The 27,841-nt window shown below is 42.2% G+C and overlaps 1 protein-coding gene across 3 annotated transcripts in view; it reads right to left on the minus strand.

The window, feature by feature from the left end:
* Nucleotides 1–27,841, minus strand: part of FRMD4A (FERM domain containing 4A) — a 598,990-nt gene that overhangs the window by 131,111 nt on the left and 440,038 nt on the right. For all 3 annotated transcript variants that reach the window (XM_073551276.1, XM_073551277.1, XM_073551279.1), the window contains one exon: nucleotides 12,815–12,899. In XM_073551276.1, the coding sequence (XP_073407377.1) occupies nucleotides 12,815–12,899 (85 nt within the window). The remainder of the gene's footprint in view (nucleotides 1–12,814; nucleotides 12,900–27,841) is intronic.

Raw genomic sequence — 27,841 nt, forward strand, 5'->3', positions numbered from 1 at the left:
TAGGCAGGAGTCACACAACCGTAGAATACGGACGTGTGTTATGCGATAAAACATTGCATAGCACTCGGCCCAGTGTTAATCTACGGGGTAGATCACATCTGCGATTATTTTCTCATGCCGAATCGGTAAGCGAGAACAATTGCAGCAAACTGCGATTGGCACCGAGACTCAGACGAGTCTCGGCTCGCTCGCACCAATATAAGTCTATGGGTGCGAGTGACACAACGCACATCACTCGGATGTCATCCGAGTGTGGTGCGATATACACTGACGCCAGCAGCGGAGGAGATAGAGAAATTACTTTCTCCGCCTCCCCTGCAGCTGTGCTCTGATCAGGTCTTTGTGAGAGAATCAGCAGAGCAGGAGTCGAGGGTCATTAGCATCTCGCATCCGATGGTCTCGCTATTTTAATGCAGTTTTTGAAGCCAAGTCTAGGACCAGAATAGAGAATAGAGAAGTAGAATCTTTTTTATTTAGTTTTCCTCCCTTTCATAGCCAACCTTTGCTTGATCTTTAAAAAAATATGTACCAAATGAAATTAATATGGCACATATTAAAACACTTTTATATAGGTTATCTGATTCAGGGAGGGGGCTGCTGCAGCTGCAAGCGAGTGACTGCAGCCACAGGGGAGTGACCGGAGCCTCTGCTCCCTGATTATGCTTCATTTGAGTATCCCAGCATGCACTGGGATTCTCAAATGAAACGTCTTCAAAAAAGGAAGTAGTGAAAAAAAGAAAGCAAAGCAGTTTTTAATTGAAATATATAAGACATTAGTTTAGGGTATGGAACTAAATAAATAAGGATATAGGATGAAAATTAGAGCTCGCACTCATCTGCATAAATATAATTGCTCCGATGTTGTTCCTGAAAAGTATGACGAGTATCATTTGAGTACAATGCGATTTTTTTCACATACCATCTGTATGACATGTGTATGCATTCCGTATGCAATGCGTTTTCAACATCAGCTTTTACATTCAGTAATTCTCTGTCATTTAAAGTTAGTTTTTAAACTAATAAAACAATCTTGCATACAGATATAGATAGAAATATAGCAGTGAGACATATAATCAATGCTTTGCATGTAGTTTTCTATACTATATAGCTTAGAAATAAATAGAAAAAAATGGCATGGGGTCTCCCTTATTTTTATTAACCAGCTGAGGGAAAGCAGATGGGTGAAAGCGGGTCATGATAGTCTGGGAAGGGGGCAATACAAATGGAGCTTCCCAGGCTATTAATATCAGCTCACAGCTGTCTACTTAGCCTTTACTGGTAATTTAAATGGGGTACCCCCAAAAAATGATATGAGGTTCCCCCTATTTTTTAATAACAAGCAAAGGCTAAGCAGACAGCTGCAGCCTGATATTAATAGCCTGGGAAGGGGACATGGATATTGACCCCCTCCCAGACTAATAACATCAGCCCTCAGTCGCCCCATAAATGTGGCATCTAATAGATGCACCAATTCTGGCACTTAAACTCAGCTCTTCCCCCTTGCCTTGGTGCGTTGGCAGCCGGGATAATGGTTTTGGGGTTGATGGCAGCTTTGTAATGGCAGTTGACATCAAGATTAGGGGTTAGTAATGGAGAGGCGTCTATAAGATACTCCCATTACTAACCGAGTAAGTTTAAAGCAAAAAACACACATAAAATAGTCCTTTATTTGTACAAAGCACTTCCCGGCTCTCTATTACATTATTATTAACTTTAACAAATGAAATATCTCAAAAAGGGGTCCGCTGTAAATCCATCCCACATCCCACGATCATTTCCAACTTGGCTACATCTGGATGGTGAGTAGTTTGACCACTCAGAACACCAGTGGAAACACACTAACAGTAGCCTGAGACATCTATAAGGTGACCGGAATTCATCGGCTATGAACTGTGGTCATCTCCTGATGTCACTGCTCGCAGAGTGAGAAATTTCTCAGACTATGAAGACCAGCTTTTCCTCAGCGATTAATAAAAATAAGGGGGACCCCAAGCCATTTTCTTCTTTTATTTATTAGCTAAACACATGTACAGAAAACTATACACACACTGTGCTGATTATATATCTCACTGACATCTATCTATCTATCTATCTATCTATCTATTCTGACGGTTCATGTTGTTAATTTACTGTACTCGGCTGATGAAATATCGGGTTTCTTATGAGATGGGTGTGTAAAAATTGGACGGCACCCTCATGGTTCTCGTGTCGTGTGATTTTTTTTTTTCTCGCATCCATTGACTTGCATTAGTAAGTCTTGTCCGATATATACAGCCACTCGCAGCATACTGCAATTTTTTTCTCTGTCCGATCCGAGCTGAGAAAAAAAATCACAGATGAGCAAGGAATCATAGAATAGCATTAGTCAGAGTGCAATCCAATTTTTTATTGAATTGAACTTGTCCGATTTGTATGCTAATGAGTATGAGCCCTTACTTTGTATGTCGGACCACCCTTGTAAGCGACTCAGCAGTCTACACTCACATAGAGTGACACAAACTTTTTTTCTCAGCCCAGAAAATCCCTTTAAGATTCATATTTTATAAGTAAATCCTGATCATATAGGTGCAGATAAGGAATTTGCTTATATGCAAGGTTTTAAGCGTTTTTGAGAAAGGAAAGTAAAACATTTGAGTAGAACTTTATTATACTATATTATCTATCTAGGAGAAACTGTTCATACAAACAATATGTGTACATAATATGATACACAAATCTTTGTTATCAGAATTGTACACTTTATATTCTGTGTATTAATCCCAATCTTTAACACATAGTTACCTAAACAAATCCAACAACACGCAGACTAAAGGTACCGTCACATTTAGCGATGCACCAGTGATCCCGACCACGATTCGACCCAGTCAGGATCGCTGGTGCATCGCTAAATGGTCACAAGTGAGCTGCCAAACAGACAGATCTCACTAGCAATGCAGCAGCGGTCGGCGGTCGTTACTTACCTGTCAGATGAGGCGATGAAGACGTCCTCCCGCCCGCGTCCACGCGTCGCTCGTTGCCACAGCAGGAAGCCCAGCAGGAAGCTGACGACGAGAAACGGCCCAGGACGTTCTCACGCGATCAGCGATAATCAGCGTGGGAGCCGGTCGGAGGTAAGTATCACACATAGCGATATCGCTAGCAATATCGCTGCTGCGTCACAAAATCGGTGACGCTTTAGCGATCTCGCTTAGTGTGACGGGCCCTTTAGGGCTCATTCTTATCTGTGAGGAAAACAAAGAAGTGCAATCCGATAAAAAAATCAGACTGCACTCTGACCAATGTAAATCTATGAGTTCCTGCTCATAAGTGATTTTTTTATCAGCTGAAATCAGACTGAGAAAAAAATTTCAGTATGCTGCGAATCTCCTTATATCTCTGATGAGACTCGACAATTCAAGTCAATGGGTGTGTTAAAAAAATCACACGGCACTCGGACCATGTGTGTGCCTTCTGATTTTTACATACCCATGTCCTTGAAAACCCGACATTTCATCTGCCGCATACAGTAAAACTACAGCTAGTATAACAACCCCCAGACTCATATTAACTGATACCGGGTGTACACACACCCTATAATTGTACTAGCTACTCCACTGCAAATAGTAGGAAACCAGAGAACCACAGGAGTTTTCCATAAAATCAATGATCTTTATTGCTACATACAAAAGATAAAATCTAGCACATACAGTTGTGGCCAAAAGTATTGACACCCCTGCAATTCTGTCAAATAATACTCAGTTTCTTCCTGAAAATGATTGAAAACACAAATTCTTTGGTAATATTATCTTCATTTAATTTGTCTTAAAAGAAAAAACACAAAAAGAATTGTCCAAAAGCCAAATTGGATATAATTCCACACCAAACATAAAAAAGAGGGTGGACAAAAATATTGGCACTGTTCGAAAAATCATGTGATGCTTCTCTAATTTGTTTAATTAACAGCACCTGTAACTTACCTGTGGCACCTAACAGGTGTTGACAATAACTAAATCACACTTGCAGCCAATTGACATGGATTAAAGTTGACTCAACCTCTGTCCTGTGTCCTTGTGTGTACCACATTGAGCATGGAGAAAAGAAAGAAGACCAAAGAACTGTCTGAGGACTTGAGAAACCAAATTGTGAGGAAGCATGAGCAATCTCAAGGCTACAAGTCCATCTCCAAAGACCTTAATGTTCCTGTGTCTACCGTGTGCAGTGTCATCAAGAAGTTTAAAGCCCATGGCACTGTGGCTAACCTCCCTAGATGTGGACGGAAAAGAAAAATTGACAAGAGATTTCAACGCAAGATTGTGCGGATGTTGGATAAAGAACCTCGACTAACATCCAAACAAGTTCAAGCTGCCCTGCAATCCGAGGGTACAACAGTGTCAACCCGTACTATCTGTCGGCGTCTGAATGAAAAGGGACTGTATGGTAGGAGACCCAGGAAGACCCCACTTCTTACCCTGAGACATAAAAAAGCCAGGCTGGAGTTTGCCAAAACTTACCTGAAAAAGCCTAAAACGTTATGGAAGAATGTTCTCTGGTCAGATGAGACAAAAGTAGAACTTTTTGGGCAAAGGCATCAACATAGAGTTTACAGGAGAAAAAAAGGAGGCATTCAAAGAAAAGAACATGGTCCCTACAGTCAAACATGGCGGAGGTTCCCTGATGTTTTGGGGTTGCTTTGCTGCCTCTGGCACTGGACTGCTTGACCGTGTGCATGGGATTATGAAGTCTGAAGACTACCAACAAATTTTGCAGCATAATCTAGGGCCCAGTGTGAGAAAGCTGGGTCTCCCTCAGAGGTCATGGGTCTTCCAGCAGGACAATGACCCAAAACACACTTCAAAAAGCACTAGAAAATGGTTTGAGAGAAAGCACTGGAGACTTCTAAGGTGGCCAGCAATGAGTCCAGACCTGAATCCCATAGAACACCTGTGGAGAGATCTAAAAATGACAGTTTGGAAAGGCATCCTTCAAATATCAGGGACCTGGAGCAGTTTGCCAAAGAAGAATGGTCTAAAATTCCAGCAGAGCATTGTAAGAAACTCATTGATGGTTACCGGAAGCGGTTGGTCGCAGTTATTTTGGCTAAAGGTTGTGCAACCAAGTATGAGGCTGAGCGTGCCAATACTTTTGTCTGGCCCATTTTTGGAGTTTTGTGTGAAATGATCAATGTTTTGCTTTTTGCTTCATTCTCTTTTGTGTTTTTTCATTTAAGACAAATTAAATGAAGATAATAATACCAAAGAATTTGTGTTTGCAATCATTTTCAGGAAGAAACTGAGTATTATCTGACAGAATTGCAGGGGTGTCAATACTTTCGGCCACAACTGGATAGACAATGTATAAGGATAAACACCAATAAACCGGGAAGTGTGGCGTCAGGCTATCTACAAGTAACCGCCAGAGTAACTTTCCCCAAGTAACTATCCCCATAACCATAAGGATTACACAATAAAGTCCCCCAATGGAAAGACCCATGGCACAAAAATAGGACCTGGATAACCATATAGCCTCCACTGTCCAGCTTATGGTATAAGCGGCACCATCTGGAAAATCCGCCGGCGGACAAAAAAGGGGGGGAAGCGGGGTAGAGGGCAGCGAGTGAATACTCACATGAAGAGCACAGGGCCACGTCTCGGGACACCCCGATGCGCGTTTCACTAATCACCGTTAGCTTTATCCAGGGGAAGTGTGGTGAGTATTTTTGAGTATTTTTTAACAACGTCATAATTAGGTCATGTGACCATCAGCTGATCCACTCACCGGGCGCCGTGTATAGGCGGCGCATGCGCCGGTCCCCGGTGTCCACAAGCCCCAAACACCCGGCGATGCCCTGCCGGCAAGCGAGCGGGCACAGAACGTCCCCAGTCACATACTGACCCAGGCCGTGCCGGATGATCCGGGCCGGGAAGACCAGGCAAACAGCGCAGGCGCACAACAACGCCGGGCGCAGGCACAATATACAATGACAGAGTCACACACAGAATGAAACAGCAATAGAAAATGAATTAAAAATAACGGTAGATGGATCCTTTCCGGTCCCGATCTGCTGGATATATTGTTATGGTTATTTTCTCAGCAATTTCCAGTCATAATACAGCCCTGGCACACCAGCCTGACCAAAGAGCTGAGGCGAGCTTCCAGGGCTGCTGAGCGCAGATGGAAAAGATCCCACTCCAACAAGCACTTCATCGCATTCAAACAGTCCCTCACTACTTTCAAGACCACACTCGCCACAGCTAAACAAACCTACTTCTCATCTCTCATATCCTCCCTGTCTCACAACCCTAAACAGTTATTCAACACCTTCAATTCTCTCCTCCGCCCCCCAGCACCTCCTCCCTCCCCACTCATCTCAGCTGAAGACTTTGCCTCATTTTTCAAGCAGAAAATTGATAACATCAGGGACAGTTTTGGTCAACAACCCCCAGAGCCCTTCCTCCCGACTTCCCAGCCCTCCACCTTCAAAACCAACTTCTCCACCATTACAGAATATCGACTCTCCACTCTACTCTCAAGATCACATCTCACCACCTGTGCACTCGACCCGATCCCATCCCACTTCATCCCAAACCTCACCACAGTCTTCATCCCAACCCTAACCCATCTCTTCAACCTGTCACTAACAACTGGTGATTTCCCCTCAAGCTTTAAACATGCCTCCATCACACCTATCCTCAAAAAGCCCTCTCTTGACCCATCCTCTGTATCTAGCTATCGCCCTATATCACTTCTCCCATACGCCTCCAAGCTACTGGAACAACACGTCTACCTTGAACTGTCCTCCCATCTCTCTTCTTGCTCCCTCTTCGACCGCTTACAATCTGGCTTCCGGTCACACCACTCCACTGAAACTGCCCTTACTAAGGTCACCAATGACCTCTTAACTGCCAAGAGCAAGCGACACTACTCTGTCCTCCTCCTCCTGGACCTGTCGGCTGCCTTTGACACAGTGGACCATTCCCTATTATTACAGACCCTCTCATCCCTCGGCATCACAGACTTGGCCCTCTCCTGGATCTCATCATACCTAACAGACCGGACATTCAGCGTCTCCCACTCACACACCACCTCCTCACCTCGCCCCCTATCTGTCGGAGTCCCACAAGGTTCAGTCCTTGGGCCCCTGCTGTTCTCTATTTACACCTTTGGCCTGGGACAGCTCATAGAATCTCATGGCTTTCAGTATCATCTTTATGCTGATGACACACAGATCTACATCTCTGGACCAGATATCACCTCCCTACTAACCAGAATCCCTCAATGTCTGTCCACTATTTCATCCTTCTTCTCCACTAGATATCTGAAACTCAACATGGACAAAACAGAATTCATCATCTTTCCCCCATCTCACGTGACCCCCCCTACGAACCTATCAATTACAGTAAATGACTGCCCACTCTCCCCAGTCCCACAAGCTCGCTGCCTCGGAGTAATCCTTGACGCTGATCTCTCCTTCAAACCACATATCCAAACCCTTTCCACTTCCTGCCGACTTCAACTCAAAAATATTTCACGCATCCGTTCATTCCTCACCCAAGAATCTGCAAAAACCCTAGTCCATGCCCTCATCATCTCTCGCCTTGACTACTGCAACCTCATGCTCTGTGGCCTCCCCTCAAACACTCTCGCACCCCTCCAATCTATTCTAAACTCTGCTGCCCGACTAATCCACCTGTCCCCCCGCTATTCCCCAGCTTCTCCCCTCTGTCAATCCCTTCACTGGCTCCCAATTGCCCAGAGACTCCATTACAAAACCCTAACCATGACATACAAAGCAATCCACAACCTGTCTCCTCCATACATCTGTGACCTCGTCTCCCGGTACTTTCCTGCACGCAACCTCCGATCCTCACAAGATCTCCTTCTTTACTCCCCTCTTATCTCCTCTTCCCACAATCGCATACAAGATTTCTCTCGCGCATCACCCCTACTCTGGAACTCTCTACCACAACATATCAGACTCTCACCTACCATCGAAACCTTCAAAAAGAGCCTGAAGACCCACCTCTTCCGACAAGCCTATAACCTGCAGTAACCACCGATCGACCAAACCGCTGCACGAACAGCTCTACCCTCGCCTACTGTATTATCACCCATCCCTTGAAGATTGTGAGCCCTCGCGGGCAGGGTCCTCTCTCCTCCTGTACCAGTTATGACTTGTATTGTTTAAGATTATTGTACTTGTTTTTATGTATACCCCTCCTCACATGTAAAGCGCCATGGAATAAATGGCGCTATAACAATAAATAATAATAATAATAATAATAATCTTCATCTACAGGAGGATCCGTCATTCCGAATGCCATTTATTCATTCCATATACCATTCCATATACCATTTATTTTTCATTCACAAATGAACGGAAACATAGTCACAAATGGCTGAATAAAAAAGAAACAAATAGATTTAAAATCACAGAGAAACCCCCACAAAAAATAAAAATACAAAAGTGGACTAGATGTACCAATGCGATTATCATTATAAGAAAGGGCCAAAATTAAGGGAATTGTTCAGGCCAGCAGGCTTCATTGTACCCAACATAACAATCCATTTTAATTCTCGCTGAGCAAGCAATTTTTTTTTACATTGCCACCCCAAAACTACGTCAGTCAATGCGTTGTTACATGCAAAATCTGTACATAGCCAAGCCACGGTGAGGGCCGTCCCGGTCGGCCAGTTTTTGAGGATACGGCGGATCTGCTCTACGGACCGTTAATTTGAGAAGCAGGCGTTGGATATGAGGCAAAGATTCAGACAACGAGGCTATAGTAGGAGAAATATTAAGAATGGGTACAATAGGGCTAAACGTACAACACGTGATCAATTATTGTATTCCAAGAATTGGCCAAAGAAGGAGAATTAAATAGTACGTTTTATCTCTGAATACAACCATGAATGGGACAGTATGAGAGATATTCTTCAGAAACATTGGCCCATTCTAGGTATGGAGCCCTCCCTGAGATCCATCTTAACCGATAGGCCACAGATGACCCCTCGGAGATCTAGAAATCTAAAGGACTTACTCACTAAAAGCCATTATGTGCCACTGAAAGAAAACCTCTTTGGATATACTAGGCAGATGAGAGGATGCTTTAAATGTGGGCACTGTTTGGCGTGCAATAATGTCTTCCGTACTGATTCGTTCTCCTCTGCTAATGGTTCCAAAAATTACACAATTAGGGAGTATATCTCCTGTAATAGTGTTAATGTCATATATTACGCTACCTGTGGGTGTTCCCTTATTTATATAGGTTTAACCTCAAGGGAACTGCGGGTACGTGTGAGGGAGCACGTTCGTGATATTAAAAAGTGGAGAATGATTCTGATCTCAAAACAATCCCCCGACATTTTAGAGCAGTACATAATTGTAACCCCTCGGAATTTATGGCAAGGGGGATTGAGATAGTCCATACTGGGATTAGGGGTGGCAATGTGAAAAAATTTCTTGCTCAGCGAGAATTAAAATGGATTGTTATGTTGGGTACAATGAAGTCTGCTGGCCTGAACGATTCCCTTAATTTTGGCCCTTTCATATAATCCTAATAGCATTGGTACATCTCCTCCACTTTTGTATTTTTATTTTTTGTGGGGGTTTCTCTGTGATTTTAACTCTATTTGTTTCTTTTTTATTCAGCCATTTGTGACTATGTTTCCGTTCATTTGTGAATGAAAAATAAATGGTGTATATGCATTCGGGATGACGGATCCTCCTGTAGATGAAGATTATAACTGGAAATTGCTGAGAAAACAACCATAATAGTATATCCAGCAGATCGGGACCTGAAAGGATCCATCTACCGTTATTTTTAATTTGTTTTCTATTGCTGTTTCATTCTGTGTGTGACTCTGTCATTGTATATTGTGCCTGCGCCCGGCGTTGTTGTTGTGCGCCTGCGCTGTTTGCCTGGTCTTCCCAGCCCGGATCATCTGGCACGGCCTGGGTCGGTATGTGACTGGGGACGTTCTGTCCCCGCTTGCTTGCCGGCAGGGCATCGCTGGGTGTTTGGGGCTTGTAGACGCCAGGGACCGGCGCATGAGCCGCCTATACACGGCGCCGGGTGAGTGGATCAGCTGATGGTCACATGACCTAATTATGACGTTGTTAAAAGGTCCTGTGTCAATACTCACCACACTTCCCCTGGATAAAGCTAACGGTGATTAGCGAAACGCGCGTTGGGGTGTCCCGGGACGTGGCCTCTGTGCTCTTCATGTGAGTATTCACTCGCTGCCTTTTACCCCACTTCCCCCCCTTTTTTGTCCGCCGGTGGATTTTCCAGATGGTGCCGCTTATACCATAAGCTGGACAGTGGAGGCTATATGGTTATCCAGGTCCTATTTTTGTGCCATGGGTCTTTCCATTGGGGGACTTTATTGTGTAATCCTTATGGTTATGAGGGATAGTTACTTGGGGAAAGTTACTCTGGCGGTTACTTGTAGATAGCCTGACACCACACTCCCCAGTTTTTTGGTGTTTATCCTTATACATTGTCTATATGTGCTAGATTTTATCTTTTGTATGTAGTAATAAAGATCACTGATTTTATGGAAAACTCCTGTGGTTCTCTGGTTTCCTAGTAAAATCACAGCGTGACCAGACAGAATAGCATAGATAGAATACATACAGTATACATAGAATAGATAGATATAAAGAGGTCAGTGACATGTATAATTAGTACGGTGCCTGTGTAGCTTATAGCTCAGGGCCTGGCGTTGAAGAGGTAAACTTAAGTAAGTTTCACCTCACTGACATTAATGCAAACGTGAGAAAGTTCTCAAGTTCGCGGTGCCGTCAGAAAGGTCATGGGAGTTCAGAGCCAATAAACTCTTTTCACCTCAATTACGTCAGCCAGAGCGCTGTGGGAAAAGTTCTAATGGCGCTCGCACTGACGTCTTTGAGTTGAACTGAGTTTATTGGCTCTGAACTTCGATGACCTTTCTGACGGCACTGCGAGTGTGAGAACTTTCTCACGCTTGTGGTGATGTCAGTGAGGTGAAAGAAGTTCATTGGATATGAATTCTGCTCAACTTTACCACATCAGCGAGAGGAACTAAGATGTGCAAGCACACGCAGCTCAGTGTCTCTGCTGGATGGCAGGCTGTATAATCGCATCATGCAACAATGCAGCCTGCCATCTACATGGAGCGCAGCTAGTTGTGTCGCAGGACATTTGGATTATTATTTTCTTGGCAGACAGATGGGGAATATGATTGTTTTTTTATTTGTATTCTTTAACAGGGGACATTGGCTTTAGTGGATTGGGCGTTGAGGTGAGTATATGTGTTTTTGGTAAATTTAGATTCATTAAAAGAGTCTATCATTATTTCAAATAAAAGACTTTATTCTGGGTTTTACTTTTTTAACAAATTGACTATGGGGTTTGTAATGGGGGCATCTTATAGCCATCACTGGCTTCCCATTACCCAAAGACTCCAGTTCAAAACCCTAACCATCGCAAAGAAAGCCATCCACAACCTGTCTCCTTCATACATCTGTGACCTGGTCTCCCGGTACTTACCTGCACGAAACCTCAGATCCTCACAAGATCTCCTTCTCTATTCCACTCTTATTTCCTCTTACCACAATCGCATACAAGATTTCTCCCGCGCATCCCCCCTACTCTGAAACGCTCTACGCCAACATATGAGACTCTCGCCTGCCATCGAAACCTTCAAAAAGAACTTAAAGACCTACCTCTTCCGACAAGCCTACAACCTGCAGTAACCACCGATCTACCGAACCGCTGCACGACCAGCTCTACCCTCGCCTACTGTATCCTCACCCATCCCTTGTAGATTGTGAGCCCTCGCGGGCAGGGTCCTCTCTCATCCTGTACCAGTTAGGACTTGTATTGTTTAAGATTACTGTACTTGTATGTATTACAGTATGTATACCCCTCCTCATATGTAAAGTGCCATGGAATAAATGGCGCAATAATAATAATAATGTTAAACTCGCATTGCAATCGGATCGCATTTGCATGTAAATCGGACGTCATTCGGATGCTAGGTGATAAAAATCGCATTGTACTCGCAAGAAAATCGCATGACACTTGCAAGACATTTGTCCCGTTTAATGGTGGTGGGTTTGTATTAGATTTACTGTACATTCTTGGGTCTTGTCTTTTTTTTTCCCATGGAACTGCTACAAATTAATTTGTCTGTTAATGTAATCCATGTAATAATGTATTTTGTTCCTCTATTTTCAGATATATATCTAAATTGGATACATGAGGTATTTCTTCAATTTAGACGCATAGTCACTTGTCAGCTCATGTCTAGTAATTGAATGTTGGACTACTGCCATCTAGTGGCCAACAGAATCTATTGCATGTCTAGAAAATGTTTTTGCAAAAAAGCAGACTTTTTTTAGTCTTAATACGGCCGCTGATTTTATGATATGAGAAAAATAATCCAAAAGTCCGCTACATAAACAACATGTCATTACAGTAAATTATTTTAAATGGCCTATTACTAAATATATCACAATGTAATGGTAATAATCACTGAAAAGATTGAATGCATTTACATTAATCCTATCTGACCATATCTTATGTCTATTACGATTAGGTTGAAGTCAATGCTTCACTGTTATAAATATTGTACATAGATTGATGCAATTTTGACTGATAAAATCATGCCAGGTGTAGCTGACTTTGTGAAGAGGTGTGAGTAATCTGTTTTCACTCCAGCAAGTTTGCACACAATAAGGGGCATGGTGCCACATTCATTATTTAAAGAGCACTACCCATACAATACAAGTGCAGCATTCCTGGCAGCAAGGTTGTCACAGTGGTTTGTCACATAAACAATGCGTTCTTACCTTGTATATACAGGACTTGGCATTTAAGAAGAACAGCTCAATAGTGGCATTGTCCTTTAGATAAGAAATACTTTCAATGTAGAACCTGAAAAACAGAACAGAATATATATCAGGTGTGTAGAATAACATTTATTTAACATTATTCAATAGTCACTGTTGTTTCAATAAACTTTTCATGCATCAGTAGTACAAGTGAATATGTGTAAGAAACTTTAATATAGATTGTATAATAGAAATAAGTTTCTTTCTCCACTTATGAGCCCCTTCTTCTTTTCCTTGTCATCTAACTCACCCTCCATTCTGAAAAGCAGATCAAATCCATCATGGTAAAAGAAATATGGCAGCTCAGTAAGGTTATAGAAACTATTATACTCTATGGGGATAGCAGAGGGGATGAGTACTCCAGAGTACTAAGCATTGAGAGAGACCAGACACCTAGAACTACTACATCTAGCATGTATTTGACTTCAGTGCTGGATTCACAGCCACATAGTTTTGTACTGCTGCATAATGTCTTCCATGCTGAATGTGTACTACAGAGTAAATAGAAAATAATTGATTTATCTTCATTCATTTATTCGTATGAGACATCATAGCAGCTAGTCTCCTCCACTAGCTCAGAGACAACTGAAAATCAGAAACGGAGCCCGCAGAAGGGAAAACTGCTAAAAAATGAAGGATACCCATCATATATTGGCTAGAAACTGTGTTATTCCTCATGTGTGTACTTGGCAATCTAGTTTGAACATGTACCTGAAAGGACAGATATGCTTTAATCTGATCATAGAGGTACATGTGTGAAAATTTGTGCAAATATTATTTGGCTTCTTTTTGCTGTTTATCATACTTGGTACATGGGCCGGTATCATGTAGTAAAAATTAGTCAATGGGCTTATATATCAATGATGACTCATTCTTAAAGACAGTGCAAAGTGAGACTAGAACAGGCCTTTTCAAACCTTTGTGACAGCAGACATACCGAGATGATGTCTGGACCTCAACATCTGCAGCAAAATTCCATGCTCAAAATTAAAATATCTCCTACTTTTACATTTGTGCCTTTTAACCCATTGTAACATTAAAATTAGTATGAAACTAGTGAATTATAGAGGTTTCAAAAGCCATAGGAAAGACTGTGCAGCATATAATTACCACTATTAAAACTTCCACCTCAGATGTGCTTTACCAAGATGGCCTCGCAGTTTGAGAAGTACAGGACTAAACAATATTACAGGGGTTTTCCCACGAACAAAGTACAAATTGGTCAATAGATCTTGGAATAATAACAATTTCCACAATTAAATGTGTTTAAATAAAATGTTCCTGTGCTGAGATAATCTTATAAATGTGCCCCTGCTGTGTACTGTGTAATGGCCGTGTCTGATCGTACAAGTCTGATCATACCACATCTCCTGGGCAGTGGGGGGAAAGCAAAAAGTATACAGATATTACAGCAGGGGATCGTGGATGCCACATTTTGTGAGGTAAAACATGTTTAAAAACAAGCCGCAAAAGCTTTACCTCACAGAAAGAATCAGCTGTGATCCCATGCTGTAATTTCTGTATACACTTTTGCTTCCTCCCCTGCCCAGGAGCTGTGGTATGATCAGGCCATGTCCCTGCACGGTCAGACACGGCCATTACACAGTACATAGCAGGGGCACATTGATAAGATTATCTCAGCACAGGAACATTTTTGTTTAACACTTCCAATTATGGAAGATATTATTATTCCAATATCTATTAATTAAAATGTATTTACTTTGTGGAAAAGCTCCTTAAATTTGTGCTAGATTTATTATATTGGTTCAAACAGTTTCACAAGTTTAATGCATGAATCTATCACCTATTAAATAGCTTACTTTATGCCAGAAATTTACTTTGTGCCCCTTTCTACCAACACAAACATTTCAGAGCCGTCTTAGCAATGTCCCCTTGATGGACAAGGTACCAAATAAACACGATGCAACACAGGAAAGGCACTCTTTCATTATAGTATTGGATGAAGAGTTATACAATAAAGGCCTGCAGTTAACACAAAGCCCAAAATATCCCAGCAATCATGACCGAAATGTTTAACATGTTTTTGAAATGTAATTGCAAAAATACATTGAGTTTATGAGATACATCTGGAGTCTAAGGAAATGTGACCGAAAAAGTCAAAGGTCATACAATGCCAATGTGCAACATTTCACATCGTATCACATTGCTTCTTTCATTTTCAGAAGGTCCTCAGTAGAGTTGAGCGACTTTGGTCGGATCGGGTTTCATGAAACAAAATTTGTTTCAGATGAAACTGGTCCGACTAGGGCAAAAAAAGTCGGAGTTTCGTCGGAAACCCGACCCCAATGCAAGTCAATGGGGATTAAAAGTCGGCATTGAGTGGAGGAATGTCATCCGCTCAATGCCGACTTTTATTTCCCATTGACTTGCATTGGGGTCAGGTTTCTGACAAAACTCCGACTTTTTTTGCCCTAGTCGGACCAGTTTCATGAAACCCAATCCAACCAAAGTCGCTCAACTCTAGTCCTCAGAGATCCATGAGGACCATGAAACATATTTGTGCCATAGCATTAAACTGAAATTATGTTAAGTTCGAATGCACTCACATGTTTCCACAAGCACCATAATACTAATATCTCACTATTAGGCTAGGGTCACGCCAGTGTATTTTCTCTCATCCAAGATATCGGGCCGACTATGCTAATAACACTCTGATCAGAGCGTGAACATATTGTGATCCGATTTTCTCGGATGAGAAGATAGAGGAAAAATGTCTCCATCTTCTCCATTCTGTCAGTTCGTGAAAATGGATGACATCCGATGTTTTCCTCAGACCCTTTGACTTGCAGGGTAAAATCCTATTCAATCAGACCTAAGTTGGGCACACTGTGAATTCTTCCTGGGAGCTCAGTTTGATGAAAATAATCTGAACTGTGTACGGCCTCAGCATAATCTTGGCCCGAGTGCTATCCAATGTTTTGTCGGATCACACTCAGATAAAAAATACAGTCATGTTCACGAGCCCTTTCCACAAGGTGGGCATGGATTTTGGAAGTACGTAGAGGTACAATGCTTGATATTACCTTTATAATGATAAGCCCTATACTCAAGATCACTTCATGACATAAAATAGTTACAGAAATAAATCAAAAACTTAAAAAAAAAACAACAAGAGTCATATGCATGAAAGACAGTGTTGTTAGTCATATCTAATTTATCAGATATTGATCAGTTGTCAACTACATTGGAAAAATTGCTGAAAATACAAATAAATCAAAATCAAATTAATATTTGGTGTGACCGCTCTTTGCTTCAAAACAGCATGACAGCATGAACTCTTCTAGGTTCACTAAAGTAACCACTGATCTTCTGTAGATGTAGGCTTGAACAAATTATTCTGTCTTTTCATGTCATCCCACACAGACTCGATCATGATGAGATCAGGGCTCTTGGGGGGGCAGCAGAATCACTTCCAGGACATTTTGTGCTTTAGGCTGGAGTCACACACAGCGAATAAAAAATTGGTCCCATTTTAACGGTACGAAATCGCACAAAGAATTCTTGGCCAGATATCCGTCTGTCATCCCATTTTCCGGCAAGGAACCAATTTTAATCGCATCTAAGCATCAAATTGACATTCAATGCCAATGCCTGATGCCCTATCCTGTAGACCTGGAGAAGTTGTGCGATTTAATCGCAAGTCACACATTTGGTGCGTTTTCCATGCATTTTTTTATCGCATCCATAGACTTGCATTGGGGAATCCGATCCGAAAATCGGTGACAATCGCAGCATGCTGCGATTGTCTCGGTCCGAGGATTGGATGCGATAAAAAATCGCATGATGTGAGCTGCCCCATAGAATAACATGGGTTCGAATGCAATGCGATTTTTTATCGCATTGCATTCGACCGTTTTAATCGCTAGTGTGACCCCGGCCTTACACTGAAGATAGTCCTTAATGATGTTGGCTGGATGTTTGGGGACATTGTTCTGCTGCAGAACACATTTGGAGCCAATTAAATGGCTCCCTGATGGTATTAAATGATGGATAAGTATCTGTCTGAATTTTTCAGGATTGAGGACACCAAGAAATGGGCAAGGTGAAGACTATAGATGCAGCGGTCACCCAAGGAGTCATAGTGCAGGTGAAGAAAGGCATCATGCTTACTTCCCTTCAGAATCGGAAGATGTTCAATAGATTTCTGGCATTATAAATCATAGATTTTTGGGGCAAAATTGTTGCTACTTTTTGTCGTTTTGAACCAGCTCCATCTCTTTTCTAAAAAGTTGGTATTGGTAAGAAAAAGGGGGTGTGGTGAACAATCACAAGACAAATTTACTATACTGTACGTCAGAAAACGTGCATGCATTGCAGCAGAAATCTCCACCAGCCAATTTCATTTTCTGGCACATCGACAGCCCAAAGATACATAATGTGCTTTACCAACTGTGAGACTGGTGCTGTGTATATCCATACTTAAAGGGGTATTCCCATCTCCAACCCCTATTTTAATATGGAGTAGGTGTAATTGGGTCACCCTCCCAGGGCCGTGGGGTATTCGGTACCGGGCCGGTGTCGGCGGGATGTGTCACAGCAGCGGTGACCCGGTCCGTGGCCCTGGGCGCCCAATGTGAAAAGGGGAAAATTGGAAATAGTGGAATGTAAATGAATAGTTCGTGACGCCACCTGTGGTGTTCGGCAAGTGAGATGTTGATCCGACGCTGCATGCAGATCCTCTGGGGCTGGTGGTGTGTTGCAGCCAAGATGGTGAAGCTCCCTACAGGTGGAGCTGTAGCCCCAGGGCAGTGTAGATGTAGGGGGTGAGGAGAGGCACAAGCGGTGTAGAAGCTGGTACCCAGATGTAGCGGTGCTTGGTGCGTTGGCGCAAGAATGAATGGAGGACACTAGGGCTTGTAGTTCCAAAGCTTTACTCACAGTCTGTAGTACACACAGGTGCCTGCCTCCGTGCTGTGTCCTCCGGGTCAGGGACTCAATCAGCCTCCAGGCCAGATGGAATGCTCCCTTCCAACACTCCGCCAACATGTACCTTTCTGAATGTCTCCTCTTATAGTGCCTTTGAGTGTGAAGTACTCCTAGTACTGAGTTACACTGGAGTGCCTCTTGACAGATGTTCCCAAGAACTCTACTTGTACGGCAGACAGCTGTAGCCTGCTTCGGGGACTTCTTACTCCTGAGTCCCGGCTCACTATCAATGTTGCTGTTGTGCCCCCATGTCTTAGATGGGAGTAGTGCATTTACAGCCCACTACTGCACCGGTGTCTGCTGTAGAACCATTAGTGTCCACACAACCTCGGAGATCGGGCCCCGGCCTTGCGCTTAGAACTTCTAGGCAGGGTTCTTCCTCTAACCCACGTCCTCTGTTCCCTTTTACGCCTACATTCCGTACTAGTCTTTCCTTCTTATGGAAGATCAGGTTTCGGTTCAATGTCTTTCTCCTTCTTTCCTTTCCTGTGCCAGCAGACCCAGGTCACTGAGGTCTGCTGCAGCACCTCCTTCCTCCATCCCTTCCAGGGATCTCCTTTCCTCACTCCTCTCTGAGTGACTCTCTGACTGACTGACCTCAAACTCCCCAATTCTAAACCTTCCCACTCTTATATTTTAACTCCACCCGCCTCCCAGCATGTTTCATGTTCCAAGCAGGGAGCCACCAAAGGTGCTCTGCTACACTCCAAGCAGGAAGCCGCAATGTGGCTTTGCTGAACTACTCTGTTGTGTGGGATGCAGGTGCTGGAGCGTGGTCAGGAGCCTCCAACTTACCTGGATGGTGGAGCACCACACCTTAGGAGAAGGTGCAGTACCTCTGTGGCGACTGAGCCTCAGGGGCGCCACATAATGATAATATTAGCAAATACCGTACCTCCAATTAGAAATCTAGTATAGTTCTCCTCATTCACTACGTCGCTTACAATGCAGGACATTGCAGTAGCTTAGGTCACCATGGTTACGACCACTAGCAATGAAATATCTGTCATTATATGAGTGGTCGTAACCATGGATCAGCTAATAGACCGTCATATCCCATTGAACAGATGCTGAGGGACTATCTTATCAATACTGTAGTCCTATAAAACATCTGCAAGACACAACAAGTCTAGAGCACAAACTGCTGAAGCTGCATATAATAAATAATAATAAAAGTATGCACTATGACTAAATAAGGATTTGGGAGCCATGTCAAGTTTTATTTTTGGCTGGACGAGGGCATAGAAATACAGCTAATAAAACACTGTCAACTTTATTAAAACAAATTGCCAAAACTCCTTAGAAAACAACTATAATAATAATAATAAAAAAAATATTATTTTATTCTGTGCCATTTACATAGATGAACCATCTCTCAGCTAGGCTTCCTCTTTTAGGATCTATTCTGTCCCCTACAAAGTAACAGATTCTTAATGTAGTTTGTAGAAAAGGAGCTGAATCGTGTCATTTTCTTTGTACCTGCTCTCCGAAATATCCAGTGTAAACATCTTAGACTGGCTTGTGCATAATACCACTATTCTAACACAAGATGGCGCTGACGCATTTCCTCCTGTCATGTCTGCATCTCACTGGGGAAATAAATAGAAAAATAAAGGGATAACCTTTCATGGTGAACAAAAACACGAAAGGTGACAAGGAGAGCAAAATAAATCTAATGGCCAAAATGACCCAAGAAATAATAACATGAGCCTATCAATCCCAGTGAGATAACATACAAATGTTTTATTTGTTTGCAAAATTATGCAATTATACCTCAAAGTGCCAAAGAACATAAGGGGACAGAGTCGCTCGGTTATTGCCATTGTCATTTCCTGCATGGATCTGCCACATCCACATGCAGGGTTTTAGGATTTCCTTTTTGATTTTTTTATAGAGCCGATATATTCAGTGGCGCTCTATACATGCCGTGTTCTCCTGATATCATCCTTCTATTGACCCCAGGCATCAATATTATCACCATAATTATATGTTTCTGCATGTGAATGGATACATTTGGATTCCTGTTGTTTTTCTTCAGTTAATTGTAGTGTGCAGCCGACAGACACTCATTAAAAATCAAAGCGGTATTTTTACACACATGTCCCTTCGTTAGAAGAGTGTTACTATTATTATGGACCTATATATAGCATCTGCTTAATTAGCACAGTGCAGTACGAGGAAGAAAATGATTATGGAGTGACTGGAGTGTTTACCACGCACACAGACAGCAGAAGGTGGAGGAAGGTGGAGGCTGTGCAGACACCATTATCCTCTACTGGGAGCTGACACCAGACTGGAGACTCACTTCACCAGTGTCGGGAAAGCGGGAGTCAAGGAGATAAGAAGTTCCCAGGAGGATGAAGGAAGCCTTGTTATGAAGACACAATCACAGATGCGATTTGACTGCACTTTCACAATAACTTGACATCAAAACAAAAAATCATCTGAGACATCACAGACAGGAGCCTACTTTGGAAGCAAATTTACAGCAACTTCAAAAGTGCAGGTTGTGCCGCGCTCCACCAGCAGAACGCGATGGTGTCTGGCATACTTATGCGTCTCTCCGTCTCCTACCTGAAGATATAAAGTTCCCTTTCTATCCCCATAGCTCTGTTGTGATCACATACTTTGCCACATTGTTCATTACCGTTTTCTTTCCTTTGTGCAGAAGAGAGGAACATAGGCTACAAATAAATCCCTGACTGGGATGATTTAGCGAATCCTGCTATGAGCAGGGGGTTGGACCAGATGGCCCAGGAGGTCCCTTCCAACTCTATGATTCTATGATTCTAAATAGATTTGTTCATCCCGGCTTAGACATTACAGAAGCAGCGTTCCTTTTACTGGCAATAAACAATTTAATGAGAATTAGGTTTTGTCACCTAATCTGCAAGTGGCATAATGTAGAGACAGAGACCCTGATTCCAGGGATGTGTCACTTACTGGGATGCTTAGTGTAGTTTTCATAAATCACTGTTATCATTAGAGGACGAGGAAAGCTGCTTCCATAAAGTCCTCCATATTCATGAGCACTGTAAAACCCTACCCCAACCAATAATTGGCTGCTTTCTGTGTGCACTATGAATAGGCAGAAAGCTGTCAATCAGTGGTGAGGGCAGGGTTATAGCATTCGTAGAACGAGATAGAACTGCAGCAGATAAAGCAGTGATTTTATCAAAACTGCAGCAAGCACCCAGTAAGTGATACATCACTGGAAACTGGGCATCAACATCATGCTGTTCTCAGATGGGAAGCAAAACCTAATGACTGATTCCCCTTAACGAGTGCACCCCAACCTCTTAATACTTGAGTGGGTGGTCTATTTTCATACATTCAACATTAGCGCCACCACAACAAACACTAGGGTCTACAGAGCTTGTAGAAATGTACTATGCTTGTCAGGAGCGCTGCGGCCACAGAGCTGTCCCTGCATTCTACAACCAGCTACCAATATTATTATATTTCAATGCAATAAACATGTTCAAAAGAAAATATAAACCGTGTGCCATACATCACAGCACAGGATTCACTGGCCTGGAAATGGAAATGCAAATGCCAAAAATAGACGCCGGAATCACTATGAAGTGATGTGGAAATAAAAGCACATGATCACAGAGTCAGGAAGGATCCAAACAGGGTGATATGGAAGCAAGTTCAAAATCTCAAATACTTTGAAAGGCAGAAATCAGGTCATGTACCACTTCAAGGGTTGTTACAACCTTAAAAAAATCAACTAAGGTAACTTCAGTAGAAATTGAAAATTTCAGTCTACAACAGTCTAGAATATCTGATACTATGGAACCTGGCATGTACCTGTAATTAGAAAATATATTGTAATATTATTAAATATGAATTAGTTGAATTAATCAGGGCAGAATAATAATAATAATAATAATAATAATAATAATAATAATAATAATGTCATAACAATCATAATAGTATAATTGTAAAATACAAAATGATTCAATTAATTTTAAATTAATAATATAATATAATACTAACACTAACATAGTGGAAAAGCAACATTTAAAAAGCCCCATCAATTGGGATAATAGGTGAAATTATACATTAATTGAGAAAAAAATATAGAAATCAACAAATTAGTACACCAGTTGATTTCTCTCCATATTACAGGAATACAGTTTTTAGTTTTACTTTTCCAGAGTGAGCTCGAAACCTGGTGAGGTTGGAGTGAACCTGCTGTAAGAAGGGGGTGATTCTATACAGCATCTGAATGGTAATTGGAGCCTTGTGCTTAGATCTGCAGGATTTCGCGTGGACTTTCAAATTTGCTTATTTTGTTAAGTCGCTTGTCCGTTGAATACAATGAGAATATTGATTTACCAATTTTACCTGTACATTCTCCTAAACATTTGAATGAACATGGTGAATTATTTCACAAATACATTCCAATTTGCACTGAGATACAAATCAGGTGACATATTTTCCTCCCTTCAACCAGAAGTCCGAACGTTACTTGAAATTGACTATTGCTATTATTTATGCATGTAATAATGTAATGTAATAATCCTGCGTATATTGCAGAGCAGCTAAAGAAAAAGGACATAGCTGTTTATAAAGGGTTAAGCCCCCGTTACACACTGCGATATCGCTAGCAATATCGCTGTAAAGTCACCGATTTTGTGACGTTACAGCGATATCACTAGCGATATCGCTGCATGTAATACTTACCTCCGACTGGCTCCCCCGCTGGTTATCGCTGATCGCGCGAGAAGCTCCTGGACCGTGGATGCGTGGAGCCGGGCGGGAGGACGCAGGATCGCCGCGTCTGACAGGTAAGTAGCGATCCCTGTCCCCTGCGATGTCGCTGGTGAGATCTGCCTGAGTGGCAGCTCACTAGCGACCACCTAGCGATTCACCAGTGATCCTGACCGCGTCATATCGCTAGTCGGATCGCTGGTGAGTCGCTAGTTGTAACGGTACCCTTAGTCTGCTAATAGGAGGTCACAGCAGCTTCTAAATGAAATGGTGAGTCTCTTACTACAAACTGCACAAAAACAGCAGCAGTCAAAACACCCAAAGGAGGCTAAATGATTTACCTGTAGGAGTTTGTATGTTTTCCTTGTGTCTGTGTTTCCTCTGAGTACTCTGCATTCCTCCAATATTCCAAAAACAAACTGATAGGGAATTAAGATTGTGAGCCTCAATGGGGTCAGTGTTGATGTCGGTTAAAGTGCTGTGGAATTAGTGTCGCTATATAAGTGAGTAACATAAATAAATACTGTTGCATCAATACTTCTCCTGGTGCAGGTTCTCCAAGATACACAGTGATCAAATCTGATGTTGCCCCATTTATAATTACATTCAGCAATAAAAATGAAGACATGGGACGGCACACATGTTGGTATAAGTGCGATGTGTAGGTGCACATTCACGCTGTAGCCATTTAACAGACAGAACCTAGGTTATACTTTCAGTAAGAAGTAGAAGACTATCCTATGTTGTTTAGTTGCTGCACTCTCTCAGGCTCCCGCTCTCCACACCATGGTTTCTCAAAGCTCAGAAACCGGAACCTTTGCACAGCTATTAAATAGTGAGACTGTTGAATGAACTAAACTCTGTCTCCGTCTCTTTAAGGCTCAGAGCTTTTATCACTAAATTATTGAGGAAATGTTTTAGTTTTGTAGTTATATATATTTGAGAAAAGTTTATATTTGGTTTTCTTTTACTTTATGGGGTTTTCAAGGAGGTGATTGGTCCTCTTTAGAGTATACCTATTCTCTTAGGTGACTTTTTAGAATAACATAGTATTATAAAACTTGTATCCAGCTCCTATCAGCAGTTTTACCCCTCTGCAGGCTCCTTGTCTAGTAATCAGATTTTCCCTGAGATTAGCTCATGGTTGGCAGAGATTAGCTGCTACAATATCTCCCATACATGGACCTAGTAAAGAAGAGGAGATCCTGCTTGCCTATCTCTGACATTCACGGGCGCAGGGACTTGAGCATGTCACTCGAGCACCTGCGATACTCGGTGCATACCGGAGCACCCTAGGCAAACTCGAGTAACGAGTACTTGCGCTCATCACTAGTGAGGATCACTCAAACTGTACACTTATGAACAAAGAAAAATGGCACTCACCAGTCTACTATGTGCATTTATTAAGTGAAGTAAAACAGGCAACAGTCATGCAAGGTGAGAGGTGCAGTAAAGATAACAGCTATTTTATGCCAAATTGCACTTTCTTTTGCCTTTGGCCCCAATAGAATATCGTCACACTATATGTAAACTCATAACTCATATAGCTGGGTGACTAATGACTAAAAAGCCATCAAAAGTAGTTGCTTTGCCTTTAAGAAAAAATAAATATGCAAAAGGCTACACATATAAACTACAATCCCACTGAGTCCTGAAAGGAAGACGCTATTTACAGGCCTATTAATGAGTCTCCAAATAACTATTCTGATCTGTAATAGTGACCCAGAATGTTATGCTTAAGAAAGAATAGCCAGTAATTAGTTTAATGGACGTAGCAAGAATAGCCTTCTATGATTTCTCTGCTAATTTCCATTAGCGAGATGGAGCAGCTAGTGAATAAATGAGATTGGGAACTTATTCTACACATGGGCACAGTATTTATGTTATGAACTAAAAAAAAACTGTTCTGCTATAGTCAAAATGGTAGTAACACAGATCTGATCCGGCTGCTCACTCTCCCCAGTCCCACAAGCTTGCTGCGTCGGGGTAATACTTGACACTGATCTCTCCTTCAAGCCACATATCCAAGCCCTTTCCACTTCCTGCCGACTTCAACTCAAAAAAATTTCCCTGATCTGTATATTCCTCAACCAAGAATCTGCAAAAACTCTAGTGCATGCCCTCATCATCTCCCGCCTTGACAACTACAATCTCCTGCTTTGTGGCGTCCCTTCTAACACTTTCGCATCTCTCCAATCTATTCTAAACTTTGCTGTCCGACTAATCCACCTGTCACCCCGCTATTACCCGGCCTCTCCCCGCTGTCAATCCCTGCAATGGCTCCCCATTACCCAAATACTCCAGTTCAAAACCCTAACTATGGCATACAAAGCCATCCACAACCTGTGTCCTCCATATATCTGTGACCTCGTCTCCCGATACTTAGCTACATGCAACCTCCGATCCTCACCTTCTCTACTCCCCTCTTATCTCCTGTTCCCACAATTGCATATAAGATTTCTCCTGCGCATCCCCCCTACTCTGGAACTCCCTACCCTAACAGATCTGACTCTTGCCTAATGTGGAAAACTTCAGAAGGAACCTGAAGACCTACCACTTCCTACAATCTGCAGTAACCACCGATCCACCAAACTTCTGCTCGACCAGCTCTACCCTCGTCTATTGTATCCTCACCCATCCCTTGTAGATTGTGAGCCCTTCCTGGCAGGGTCTTCTCTCCTCCTGTACCAGTCATGACTTGTATTGCTTAAGATTATTGTACTTGTTTTTTATTATGTATACCCCTCCTCACATGTAAAGTGCCATGGCATAAATGGTGCTATAATAAATAATAATAATCTGATCTATCTATCCAACATCTAAAGTTAAAGCTGAGTGAGATGCCTTTTGTGTTCCAAAATGGTTTTTTAGGAACAATAAAGAAGAATTTTGAAACACAAAAGGCATCTCAACTACTGCACTGCAGCCCGTTCAACGTGATATTGTCCTCTTCTATTACTCATCTGGAAGGATATCCTCTTCTCCGGCTACGGGGCAGCAGCAGTTACACACGTCTATAGATGTTGTTCACACAAGACTGACAGGTGAGCGCACACTTCTGCCTTTCACTAACCTTACCAGGCGATACAGCTCTATGTGTGTGCGCTTTTTTCACCCAAACAGGTCTTTAATGAATCAGATTTGAGAGTACTGTTTATATAGCCAGTATTCTATGGTGCTTTAACCTCACAATCAGCAGCTATCAAGTGACAGGCAAACAACCAGATACTTGAATCTCTATAGCTGTCATGGAGATACAGTTGGTTAGCCGAGTTCCTAAAATGTCAGCCTCTGATTTCTATAAAAAGAGAACAGTAAAGAATTGTTTGGGTGGAGATAGCCTATGAAGTGTAACTGCATTTTGAGACAACTTTTCAGAATAAGCAGCTGTGAGTGTGCATGAGGAATGACACCGTTTCTGGCCACTATCCAGTTGTGTCCTGCATTTCTAGTAAGTTTTTCCGTCTGTACTAGAAGCTTAAGCAGGTTCTCCGTGTCACTTACTAGGCTGTGTGCTGTAGTTTCAATACAATCAGTTTTTTATCAGCAGGAGATTCTCAGTGCAGGACTAGGTCATAGAATCATAGAATCGTAGAGTTGGAAGGGACCTCCTGGGCCATCTGGTCCAACCCCCTGCTCAAAGCAGGATTCGCTAAATCATCCCAGACAGATGCCTGTCCAGCCTCTGTTTGAAGACTTCCATTGAAGGAGAACTCACCACTTCTCGTGGCAGCCTGTTCCACTCATTGATCACTCTAACTGTCAACAAGTTTTTTCTAATATCTAATCTGTGTCTCCTCCCATTCAGTTTCATCCCATTGCTTCTAGTTTTTCCTTGTGCAAATGAGAATAAAGATGATCCTTCTACAATGTGACAGCCCTTTAGATATTTGTAGACAGCTATTAAGTCTCCTCTCAGTCTTCTCTTTTGCAAACTAAACATTCCCAAATCCTGCAACCTTTCCTCATAAGACAGGGTTTGCAGACCGGTCACCATTCTGGTCGCTTTTTTCTGAACTTGCTCCAGTTTGTTGATGTCTTTTTTAAAATGTGGTGCCCAAAACTGGACGCAATATTCCAGATGAGGTCTGACCAAAGAGGAGTAGAGGGAAATAATGACTTCTCGTGATCTAGACTGTATGCTTCTGTTAATACATCCTAGAATTGCATTTGCCTTTTTTGCTGCTGCATCACACTGTTGACTCATATTCAGTCTGTGATCTATTAGTATACCCATGTCTTTTTCACATGTGCTGTTGCTTAGCCCTATTCCTCCCATTCTGTATATGCTTTTTTCATTTTTATTGCCCAGATGTAGTACTTTGCATTTTTCCCTGTTAAAAACCAATCTGTTAGTTGCTGCCCACTGCTCCAGTTTATTTATATCTTTTTGAATCCTCTCTCTCTCTTCTCTAGTATTAGCTATCCCTCCTAGCTTTGTGTCATCAGCAAATTTAATCAGTTTACCCTCAATTCTTCATCTAAATGGTTGATAAAGATGTTGAACAATACAGGGCCCAGGACAGAGCCCTGTGGTACCCCACTTGAGACATTCTTCCAACTGGATGTGCAGCCATTTACGACCACTCTTTGGGTCCGATCACTAATCCAGTTATGAATCCACCTAACAGTTGCCTAACAGGTGTCACATGCAGACAAGTCCAGCTAATCTAGTCAAGCTAACCCCACCCTCGCCACTGATTGGCAGCACAGTGTACACAGGAATCAGCCAATCAGGGGTATGGGTGGGGTTATACAGCACTCAGCATTTGGTCCACTGCTACATCTACAGCAGGGAAAGCAGGGATTCTATCAAAACTACACCAAGCAGCCCGATAAGTAATACATCGCTGGAATCAGGTTTTCTGGCTCTACATTATATTGCTCTCAGGTTACATAGGAAAAACCTGTTGACAGATTCCCTTTAATTATGTATTGTCATGATATTACATATCTGACATAATAGCTGCTATGTCTACAAGCATAAAAGCATTATGGAGACAGCAGAATTAACCTTTATAGGTATTTGAATTACACTGGTTCTAAAATCATCTGTCACTTCACACAGCATAAAGATGTCAAGCTTCATTCAACTAACTTCACTAACTTCTATCATTTTTTCAAGAAATTGGTTTTCTGAAAACTAATTAAATGAATCAGTGAATGTGTTAAAGTGAAATGATCAGTCAAGAATCAAAACTGCTGGTGGGGAGAATGAACACATCTAGTAGACATATTGCTGCCTTTGGGCACAGGAACCTTAACACTGCATCATTTATAAAGCCGCAAGCGGATAATGTAGAATTTTCAGTATTATTG

Source organism: Dendrobates tinctorius, unplaced genomic scaffold, assembly GCF_039654945.1.
Source record: "Dendrobates tinctorius isolate UK_male_01 unplaced genomic scaffold, ASM3965494v1 ptg000174l, whole genome shotgun sequence".
Lineage (NCBI taxonomy): Eukaryota > Metazoa > Chordata > Amphibia > Anura > Dendrobatidae > Dendrobates > Dendrobates tinctorius.